General features: G+C 50.1%; 1 protein-coding gene across 2 annotated transcripts in view; it reads right to left on the minus strand.

The window, feature by feature from the left end:
- Window positions 1-12,057, minus strand: part of IPO8 (importin 8) — a 2,228,954-nt gene that overhangs the window by 2,052,495 nt on the left and 164,402 nt on the right. For both annotated transcript variants that reach the window (XM_069628533.1, XM_069628532.1), the window contains one exon: window positions 6,702-6,783. In XM_069628533.1, the coding sequence (XP_069484634.1) occupies window positions 6,702-6,783 (82 nt within the window). Of the gene's footprint in view, window positions 1-6,701; window positions 6,784-12,057 lie in introns of those variants that run through there.

Below are 12,057 nucleotides of genomic sequence, written 5' to 3' on the forward strand. Positions count from 1 at the left end.
GCCTCCCGTTGGGGGCCTTTGTTAAAACCGCAAGTGCAGCACAGGTCGCTTCTAAATCACCCCTATGATGGCAACTAATGGACAGCCTGGTGTCTCCCTCCCCCCCCCAGAGGGCAGGTTCGTGGCCGCCAAATGCCTCCTGCTAGGGGACCTCTACACCTTCGTATCTGCCTATGCACCCAACTCGGGGCAGGCAACCTTTTATGACTCATTGGGCTCCTCCCTCTCTGGCTTTGCAGAAGGCCAAACAATAATAGGAGGGGACTTCAATGGGGTAGCAGACCCCACCAGAGACAAATACCACCCCCCCACCCCTGGCGATTTCACACAGGCCCTTAGCCTCCTGCGCCTCTTCAGAACCCTGGAGGTGGTGGATATGTGGCAGGTGCTTCACCCCACCGAGAAAGATTACTCTTTTTTTCTCCTTCATCCATCGGACACTCTCCAGGATAGATCTCCTCCTGTCTTTCCCCCAAACACTCGCTTTCACCAATGAGGTGTCCATAGGCCCACGGATCTCATCGGACCATGCTCCGATAGTTACGGAACTTCGCATCCAGAGCCCCAACGCTAACACTTCAAGCAGGTGGGCGTTATATGACCCGATCCTCAACGACATGTCAATCAGGGATAAACTTTCTACTACCAACAGGAATTTCTTTGAGGAGAACCCAATCTCAGATACCTCCCCTGCTAACAACTGGGACGCGATGAAGGCTGTGGTTACGGGAGCCCTGATAGCCCAAGGGGTAGCATTCCACCGAGACCGGAGACACATTCGGCAAGCTCTGGAGGAAGACCTGCGGTCAGCTGAGGAAGCCCAAAAGAAAAACGGATGGTCCCCCAGATCTCAACGAGCTCTCCGATCAGCCCGTAAGAAATTGGAGGCCCACTATGCTGAGCATACTGCGCAGCTACTGGCTAAGACCAGACAATTCTATTACGCTAAAAACAACAAGGCTAACAAACTTCTGGTGGCCAAGCTGGCCAAAACGAGACGCACCAACACCATTTCAGGGCTCCGTGAACAACAGGGGGTGACTCACTACTCAGAACTGATGAAACTACAATTAGCTACGGACCACCTAACCCAGGTTATGACGGCACCTCCACATGATTCATCCAAACAAAAAGCATACCTGCAAAATGCTGTCCTACCAGACCTCCCCGTCTCCACGCGAGAGCAGCTGGAGACTCCAATAACCGACAACGAGGTCAACGAGGCTATCAAGGCCCTCAAATCGCGGACCAGGGCCCAGATGGGCTCTCTCCGAGGTTTTATAAAATATTCAGACCCCAACTTATCTCCCACATGGTTTCTCTTTTCAGCTCATTTAAGGGGTCGGGTCGGTGACACCCTCAATGCGAGAGTCCACGACGGTCCTCCTCCCGAAGCCAGGGAAGAACACGATGGACCCAGCCTCGTACAGACCCATCGCCCTACTGAATATTGACGCCATCTTGTACTGAATCTTGTACTCTAAGATCTTGGCCAACCGGCTATCACTCATACTCCCGGACATTGTCCACGCAGACCAAACGGGCTTCATCCTCCATCGATCTGCGGGGGAATAATATCCAGCGAACCCTGAACCTGATAGACATTTCTCACCGAAACTCCCAGGGTCTCGCCCTAATGGCCCTGGATGCAACCAAGGCCTTAGACAGAGTCGACTGGTCATTCATGGAATGTACCCTGGAAGCTTTTGGTTTCGGCCCGACGTTCCGGTCCATGGTCCTAGCCAACTATAAGGCCCCCCAAACCATCCTGAGGATCAATGGTGCCCTCTCAGCCCCGATGCCCATGTCCTGTGGGACAAGACAAGGCTGTCCGCTATCTCCCCTTCTCTTTGCCCTCACCATGGAACCTTTCGCCCAGAATATCAGGCAGAATTAACTTATCAAGGGCCCACAGGTGGGCCCATCTCAACATAAAATTGCCCTATACGCGGACGATGTACTGTTGATGCTCTCAGAGCTAGCACCTCAGCGAAGCATGCCCTAGCCGAAATAAAGAACTTTGGGGAGGTCACCGGCTTCACAGTCAACTTTGCCAAATCTGTGGCTCTGGGGGTCGGCCTCCGACCGGAGGAAAGGGAGGCGCTAACCAACTTGTGCCCAATTAAGTGGCGGGACCAGTCCATGCCTTATCTGGGAGTTCACATTCCAGCGAACCCGAAGGATGCCTACCAGGCGAACTTCCCCAGATTATTTTGTGAACTAGAGGAAGACCTGAAGCGCTGGACCACGCAAGAAATCTCATTAATGGGCCGGATCACTGCCACCAAAATTAACCTGCTTCCGCGATTCCTTTACGCCTGCTCCTCCCTTTCCGTTTCCATTCCGACTCCGGCTCTTCAAGACCTACAGAGGAAAATATCAAAGTTTATATGGAAAGGCAAGAAGGCCAGGATCCCCCACAAGACCCTGATTGGTAATGCCAGGCTTGGGGGTCCCCGATTTACAGGCTTATAGGGCAGCGGCGCAGTTGGCACATTTCCACGCCTGGCAAATAAGCACGGCCCGCCCCAGATCGGTGGAACTAGAACAGGCTCAACTTCCGCTCCCCCTCCGGTTCCTCCCACACATCCAGCCTCCACTCAGGGAATGCTGGAAGAACATTCTGCGGACGACGAGACATACCCTAAGTTCCTGGGACTGAGCCTTGAAACGGAAGGGAATCCCGAGAAGCCAAAGCCCTCTCTCACCGATCTTCCACAATCCAAATTTCTCTCAGGGGGCCCATCCCCGTAACTTCCAAAACTGGATAGACGGGGGCCTTGAAACTCTGGAACAGTTTATTTTGGGAACAAACCCCAGACCTTCGTACAATGTAAAGAGGTCTTCCGGCTCCAGGAGGGGGGATAGATTTACATACTGCCAGCTCAGCCACCGGTGCTCTCACCCTCAGACCCTCCAGGCGGCCACCCAGCCCCAACGCCCTTTGAGCTAACCCTCAGAGACTTGCCAGCTAGGGGTAGGACCTCTACCTTATACAGACGCTTCATGGGAGACTTCCTGGTGACAAAAACCCGATATATGGCCCAGTGGGAGGCGGCCCTAGGTCATCCGATTGATGACCAAACGTGGGTAGATATATGGACCCGCACCCACTCTTCCTCCTCCTGTGTCACCAACAAGGAATGTGCCTACAAACTCACCCTCCGATGGTACTACCCCCCACTCAGACTACACCACATGAATCCACAGGTGGATCCCTCCTGCTGGAGGGGCTGCGCCCAGCCGGGCTCCTTCTTTCACATGTGGTGGGCCCAAACAAGATCCAGCAATTTTGGACCAGGTGTCTCTTGACCATCGAACGGATTACTGGGACCGCCCTCCCACTGGACCCTGAAACTGTCCTGCTAGGGGTCCCGGCCCCCGGGATCTATCCCCGCTCTGGAAACAGGGCAAAGCTTCTAACGCAATGCCTCCTGACGGGCAAGACGGTGCTGGCCAGATTCTGGAAGTCCCCGGACGGTCCCTGCATGGCCCACTGGTGGGGGGAACTCTGGGACATCTTGATCACAGAGAAGGTCACCGCGGCGAGAGTGGGGGCCCTGCACCGCTTCCAGAACATTTGGGCCCCAGTACTGGATTATGATCAACGGTTTCCCGCACTGACATTCAAACCGATCAACACCAGATGGGCTCTGGGTGACCGAGAGGATACACACCAGGCTGGGGCGGTGGGCTGAGGCTGGGGCCCCGGGAAGCTAAAATAAAGGGGGAGGGGGAGATATACATTTGTAGACTTACTATCGATATGCAATGCTGCCATGCAATGATACATGTAACCTGTCCTGCCTTGCTATAAATAAATATGTTTTAAAAAAAATAAATAAAAAGACATTACGGAACTAGGGAAATAACATATACATAAGAGAAAACTCTGTAAAATAATGCCCACACAAAGTGGGGTTCACCAGCTCGTTCCCAGTACCTTAGGTTGTTGATTTCAACAAATGTAAAATGACTCAAACCTAATCTTTACGAGTCTCCTATAGGGACACGATAATCTGCCAAAACAAAGTCCAAACATGGTGGCCAACAAAGTACAAGCCCTTCAGCCTTCTGGCTAACCCTATGTGCTTCAAACAGAAAAGTCCTCAAATATTGGCCAACAAACGGTTACATATACCTAATCTATCAATGTCCAACCTTGTTTGGAGCCAAAACATAAATTATAGTTTCCTGTTTAACCTTCTTGAGGCAGTACTCACAATTCACACCTCTTAATGGTCTTTCAGTTTCTTCTCCAGGCTTCTCCATGTTCTCTCTTCTCCAGCCCTCTAAACTCTTTCTCTTTTACAGACCTCAGTTTTGTCATAGCCCAGAGTACTCGCTCCTTCCCCTGCCTATGGTTTAGAATAGTTCTTTCCTTTCCCTCCACCAGACACACACACACATCTGTCTCCTATGGACGTAAAGGGTATTTCTACAACCTCAATCAGAGTCTTGACAGGCAATCAATGTTATTCCCCTTCTGCCCGAGGTCTCTTCTTAGGCTTATGACTCAGGATTCTCTTGGAAGGACCAAGTCCTCAGGCCTTCCTCTTTCTATCAGATACAAGATAGAGAGAGCATGGTGTAAGAACCAGATGTGGTAAGGAAGTGGAGCGCACAGTAAAGTATTATGGCAGCCTTACTGTGTGCTCCACCTCCTTTCCACCTCTGGTCCTTACAATGTGCTCTGTCTTGTTTGTATCTGGCAAAGCTACTGTTTTACAACTGTCAGCAGTAGGGTACCTCATTCCAGGAAGAAGTCTCCCTATTTCACCAGGGAGTGAACAGCACATCTGCTTCCTCACAGTCTGTGCCCTTACTTTGCTTCCTTCAGTCTCTCTTTTACACACAGGGTGGTAAGTGTCTTTTTAATCCTGCCTGGAATTGTCTTTGCTTTGGGCAGTCCATCTCATGTGCACAGATTGGCCCCTTCTCCATTTTATTCTTAATTGGGTATCAATATGAAACATTAGTGTTCCCTGTGTTTTGGGAAGGAAGAAAATCGCGTTCATTATTCTAAATTGCAACCCACGTATTTAAATATGTGGCATACCATCAACACCTTCTTGAATTCCCTGTTTGTATGATGGTGTTATGCTTAAACTAAAATGGCGCTGGTATTCTGGGAGCGCTCGGAGCCATGATGGATATTTACTTCATGCCGCAGTGAAAAGCTGCACACATTTTGCTGAGTGTTAGATTCACGGTGCTGAGGAAAACATGTTTTCCAAACCTGGTATGCGGTCAAGAACATTTCTGCTGAGAAAGCTAACTTTGTTATGGTTTGTTACTGTTCTCCGGGGAGCGTGTTTTTAGAGGAGGGGGGCACTCTGCTCCTTGAGGGTAGCTCTCGATTGATCCAGCTGGCAACCGACGGCTGCTCATCAACTGCGCAAGTGCCATTTCCAGAAGGTTCGAGAACTGCCACCCCTTTGCGGAGTGTGTATATATGCGGAAACCCGGAGATGGTCAGGTGAGACTTCAGCCGGAGGAGGACGCTTACGTCCGGCACTCCTGTGAGCTGTGGTGCTCTCGGCCTGGCTGTTCCCGGGGTCTTCCAGCCGCTTCTGGACGAGATGAGGAATCCAGTTACGCTCACAGTGATGTATTTCCTTTTGAATTATTTGCTTCTTCTGTGATTTATGTCTATGCTACTTCTGTGAGTTATTTCTATGTTATCACTGGTTGCTTCTAAGCTTTGAATAAATAGCCGTATAAGTGCCGATTATCTTCTAAGAGAGTGTGGTTGCGAGTTATTGAGTCTTTCTGCGTTCAAAGTATTTGCTCTATAATTGCATTGGTGATTTTGTTTTTCCGTGCACTCTGGGGAGAGCAATACAGATGGCCACTTTGTAGTGCTCCATGGCTACCTGTGTTCGCTTTGCGAACCAGTGTGCCGTTCCCTATTGGCCATGCGAACAGCAGCCAGTCTGGAATTTTCCTTCTCTAGAATATGGGTATTTTGAGTCTGCTAAGGACGTACAAGTAGGTTTAACTTCCCTACGTGATACGTCCCAGCCACGGGCAAGTCACTGTTGCGACTTGTAAATCTGTTGTGCAGTTTGAGATTCTGACATTCTCAGGTGAAAAAATTATACTGCATTTCAAAGAGGGTTACCCGCTCAGGGAATCCCTCTCCTTCCGCACTCTGGGCGGCGCACCAGGTAGGGGCCGAATAATCTTTGTCCTCTTTGACTCAGCCCCACCATAACAGAGAATGGGGAGTGCCATTTCAACACACTGTCTTCAAACATGACTCAGGCAAAAAAAAATGAGGCCACGGTGAAAGAGCTACAGAACAAGGCAGCGGCATGGCGCGAAATAAAAATAGGCCCAGTCCATTTTCACTTGGAGCACATGCATATCTGGGGGTCTGTATGTAAAATGTCAATTGTTGAGTATACAAATAGTCCTAGAACTTGAGTACTAAATATGCATGCAAGAAATAATGTCCCTGCTCTAGACAGAGTTCTTATTGAATAAGTGCCAAAAAATAAATAAAAATGCATAAAGCCATTTACAACAAATGTGTTGTCTTTACAATCACAGACTTACTCATTTCACCATGGCAGGTAAGGGTAGAAAAGGTTGCACCCTCCACTCAAAGAGAATGTACTTTGATCTAAAATAGCAGCCTAGCATGAGAACATTGGCGATTTAACGCCCTGTTAGATTTGCATAATGTAAGAACTCACCTGCCTGACGCACAGGAAATTCAACCTGGTCAGAAACAATGATCTGTAATAATGTTGGTGCAAAATTGATGATCTTGTAGGACTGCAAAAAAACAATAGAAATGATTTTATGTAGAAACATTAAAAAATTACAACGTCAATTGGATCTGCCAAAAAAGAATTTAAAAATAAATGTAACCGTTTAGTATTATTAAAGTTACTCACTGTAGTGACTACCTTACTCCTAGTCCATAGTCCCCTTTCCTCCATACTTATGGGACATTCGTCCTTTGGGACGGAACCGGAGCACTTTGTAAAAAGAATCACATTTTTCAAAAATGTGTCCTTCCTCTCTTTTTACGCGGGGTCCCGCACGCGGCCGTTACATCGCCCTTCTTAGCTCTGTCTAGCGCAACCCCCATCAGTCCTTTCCTATCGCCAGGTCTAAGACTTTTAAGCAATAGCAGAGGAAACTTTTTAGAGGTGGATGGCGGGAGGAAAGGGGACTAAGGACTAGGAGTAAGGTAGCTACTATGGTGAGTAACTTTAATATACTCCTACGTACCGTCCCCTTTCTTCCATACTTATGGGAGATTCCCAAGTACTCCTCACAGGAATTACGGGTGCATGGAAACTCCTTATTGAAAAAGGTTCCTAAGTACAGCTTAACCGAAATGAGCATCAGCCCTGGAACTCAGGTCCAGACAGTAATGCTTCCAAAAAGCTGATGGAGAGGCACACGTAGCCGCTTTTGCGATGGTCTTCCAGGGAACATATTTTTGGAAGGCAACGCCAGCCGCCTTGCCCCGCACAAGATGAGCATGAATATCCTTTGGGGTCCCGAAGACCCTGAATGGTATATGCCTCAGAAATACAGGCAGCGATCCATCGGGAGATGGTTGCTTTCGAGGCCGGCTTTTGTTGCAGATTTCCAAAGGTCACAAAAAGCTGCAAAGAGTTCCTAAGCTCAGATGTTCTATCCAGATAGAACTTAAGGGATCTAATAATGTCCAGGCAGTGCAGAACCCTTTCGGCCTCCGAGGCCAGGTCTGGAAAGAAGACAGGCAATGAAATTGACATTCAAATGAAAATCAGAGACCACCTTCAGAAGAAAGGAGGAATTCGTCCGCAGGACAACCTTATCCTTATGAAAGGTAAAGAGTGGATGCTCTACCGACAAGGCCTGAAGCTCACTTACACGCCTTGCCGAAGTCACAGCAATCCAAAATGACACTTTCCACGAAAGGTACTTAAAATCGACAGTAGACATGGGCTCAGAAGGCTTATGACACAAGGCCGTAAGGACCACATTTAAATCCCACCTTGGATGCAGGTTGCAAACAGGAGGATAAAGATGCATCAGGCCTGCAAAGAATCTTTTAATGACTGTATTAGACAGTGAAAACTAGCACTGGTCAGTGAACAAATAAGTGGCAACAGACGATAAATAAGTCCTGCAGGACAAGACATGAATGCCAGACTCTGGCAGATGTGAGACAAAAGACAGGACCATGTTGATAGTTGCCTCCCTGTGGTCCAGCTGCCTAGCCAAACACCAGTGGCAGAACCGAAGCCATTTACTTCTATACTGAGATCTTGTATAGGGTTTCCTGGCTGCCTGAATAATGCGCATGTTATCCGCAGACAAATTGAAACGCTCTAAAAATCTGAACTCAGGCACCAGGTCGCCAAGCTGAACGATTGTGGGGAGGGGTGCCACAGCTGCTGATCGCACTGGTGAAGCAGATCGGGTACCAGCGGAAGCTTGAGCGGCGGGCACACCGATAGATGTTGAAGCTCCGAAAACCAAAACCTGACGGGCCACCAAGGGGCTATGAACAGCAGGGAGCAATTCACTGTGTTCCTTAGCTTGCAAAACGCCTGATGATCAGAGAAGGGGCGGAAAAGCGTAGGCCTTCATTTTGTGCCATGGAATTTCGAGAGCATCCCCCAGTGAGGAGGCTCCGAGCCAGTTCCTGGAGGCATATAGGGGAAGCTTCCTGTTTGTAGACGTCGCAAAGAGGTCCACTTCTGGAGTGCCCCAACAGCGAAAAATATCAGAAAGGATTTCCGTGTTCAGTTCCCACTCGTAGCTAACAATTGCTCATCGGCTGAGGACATCTGCAGTGACATTCAGCTGGCCCAGAATGTGTACTGCAACCAGCCAGATACCATGCCGAATGGCCCATTCCCAAATCTGAATGGCAAGATCCACAAAAGGGGACATCTGGTACCCCACTCCTTGTTGATATAGAACATGGACAATGCATTGTCCGTGCGGACATGGATCACCTTGTTGACAATGCCTGGTTTGAAGGCTTTCAGCGCCAGGAATATCACCGGGAGCTCCAGATAATTTATATGAAGCTGTCTGTCCTGTGGTGACCAAAGATCAAAAACCTGAAGATGATCCAGCGTCGCACCCCAACCCAGAAGGGAGGAATCCATTGTGACGACCACCACAAGAGGTCTGCCCTCATGAAAGGTGGAACCAGTATCATTTGGAATCTGGATCCACTGCTTGAAGCCATGAGCTCCGAAGAGCCATCTGCGTCTGCCTCATCTTGAGACGAGCAAGAGGAAGAGCCAGCACGCACGAAGCCATGAGGCCCAGAAGCCTCTGGAACCACCAGGCCGACATGCTCTCTGCCTGCATAAACACCCGACACGTGGCGAACAGAACCTCCATTCTGGCCACAGCCAGGTACACTCTGCAATCCATCATGTTCCAACGAAAACCCAGGAAAATCAAGTTCTGAGAGACCGTCATGGAGGATTTCCGCCAGTTCACTGATAGCCCAAGGTGAAACAGGAGCTGGAGGAGAGACTGAAGGTTGCTCAAGGTTTTCAGTGTACAAGGACTGCGCAGCAGCCAATCATCCAAATATGGTTACACATGGATACCCTGTAGCCAAAGATAAGCTGCGATGACGACATCTTCGTAAAAAAAACGCAGTGCCGAGCTGAGACCAAACGGGAGCACACGAAACTGGAAAAACTCCTCCCATCTTGGAAAACCATAGGTATTTCCGATGCAGGCTCCAAATGAGGATATGCATATAAGCATCCTGAAGGTCCACCACGCTGAGCCAGTCGCCCTTCTGTAGAGAGGACTTTATCTGACCGGGTGAAATCATCTTAAATTTCTCTTGGGGAGAGAAAGTTTGAACTGGGAAAGGTCTAGGATGGTGCGCAGGCCAGCCTGGTTAGGTTTCGGCACCATAAACAGACAAGAGTAGAAGCCCTCCCCTCACTCCCCTAGGGGAACGGGTTCCACCGTCTTGAGATCCAGAAGTTTCTGGACTTCGGCTCTGAGGGAGGGCGTCCACGACTGCTGGAAAGGAGGATTGATGGGTGGGGTAGGAGCAAGCAGAAGCCCGCCCGAGCAACAGACAAGACCCACCGATCCTCGGTAATGGTCTGCTCGTCTCCCAGTGAGACGCAATGCGCCCTCCCACCGGGATCTCGTGCGAGTGCCGACAAACCTAATTTAGCAGGTTTCTCGTGGCAAGACCCCTTCCTGAGGAGGCGGCAGAGGACTGAGAGAAAAACCCACCTCGCTGCTGACGCCGACGGGAGTTTCCAGCTGGAGGATCAACTCTGTGTTTTTCGATCCAGAAACCCCCGAAAACCAGAGGAGGACCGAGGCTGCAAGGGCGTTCTCCGAGCCCTGAAAGGGGGTTTCACCAGAACAGACAGGGACTTGGCTGTCTGGGTGCTGTCCTTATTCTTAGTCAGCTCTACATCCATTGACGAATGAAACAGTTCTTTGCCGTCAAAGGGCAGATCCAGAACTTTATCCTGAACCTCCTTGGAAAACTGTGGCATGAAGCCAAGCCTGACGAGAGCTGTCCACACCAAGCATGAGGCCCCGAGCCAAGGTGTCGACATGATGCGCCGCAGCCACAAGCATATCCTGTGCCAGGACTCTGGCATCTGACAAGCCAGCCTTAAAATCGTCCAGCTTGTCCGCAGGAATTAACTCCTCAAATTCTGACAGACCTTTCCACATTTTCATATTTGCCCCCTCTAATATGAGCTCTGCGTTCGCCTGGCGCAACTCCAGGGCCGAATTAGCAAAGATCTTCCTCCCCAAAAAGTAAAGCAGCTTGTCCTCTTTGGCCAGAACCTGAGCCGCTGCTGTAGACGACGCTGAAGCCGGTCTGGATTGTAGCGTGGCAGCCGCCACCAATGTGGAGGAAGGGAGCGGTCAAGACGTTAAGGCTACCTCCTCTGAGGTATGAAGCCTATAACGAGCGTCAATCTTTTTGTTAACGTGCAGTCCAGAGTGTGGCTGATCCCAGACCTTGCGGATCTTGGCCAAAACATCCTTCTAGAAGAACAGGCCGGTATGCTCCTGAGGAGACAAGCTGAACACCCCAGAAAGCACCCATTCTTACAGAGGGGATGCCTCAGGTACTGTAACATCCAGAAGAGCCATCATGTCCAGTACCCGCCCGGTCATGGAACGCCCTATTCAGAGCGGGGCTGGTCATCAACATCCTGATCCCCTTGCGTGTCAACCAACGCGTCCGAATCAACCTGCGTTACATCTGGCTCCGCCAAAGTCTTGTCTATTGGAGACAAGGGAGGCAGGGGCGTAAGGGCTGGAGGTGGGCCAATCGGCAGAGGTGGAGGTGGAACAGATGCCGGAACAACAGGAGCTACAACAGGGACCGTCGGCACTGGGGGGCAAATTTCGCTAAAGAGATCTCTAAAATACTCCTTCATGGGGTCAGAGTGCATGAGCTTCTGAAATTTTCCGAAAAAGGCTTCCTCCGCCAAAGGCTTAGACACTGGGGCGGGCGGAGGCATTTCATGAGAGGAGTAGCTCCAGGGCTGGAAGGGAGAGGCCTGCCAAGAAGGGCCCTCTCCAGCTGGATTAACATAGATCAATGGCGCAGAGGTCGAGGAAGCGAGACCGTGTATGGTAATGGCATCCTAACATTCCAGTCATAAGCTGGACAAAACGGCGCACAAGGAAAACAATGTTCACCTGAAAAAATGCTCCAAGCACCCAACTCCAATGGCGTAGGTGTAAGGAAAGAGTCCAAAATGGCCGCCGTAGATCGCGAGGGAACGAGTGCCATTTTGTCAGCGCCTGAGGAGAACTGCATCACATGTGTGAGTGAGGGAGGGGTCTCCACAGACGGGTCAGGGGTCTTGACTTTAGCTTTGACACAGGAACCTCGGCAGAGCTGGTACTGTGTGGCATAGGATGTTTCTGAGACACACTATCAGCCAAATTAGCCTCTAAAAGAGGAACCTTGGCCACGCCGGTAACAGAGGAATTACGGTCAGCGACCTCACTCTGTGCCCCCTCAACAGAACCGGTATCACCACCAGGGCGGGAACGATGAGGAATCCACCTCACCGA

Source organism: Ambystoma mexicanum, chromosome 12 (assembly GCF_040938575.1).
Source record: "Ambystoma mexicanum isolate Mex_15411 chromosome 12, UKY_AmexF1_1, whole genome shotgun sequence".
NCBI lineage: Eukaryota > Metazoa > Chordata > Amphibia > Caudata > Ambystomatidae > Ambystoma > Ambystoma mexicanum.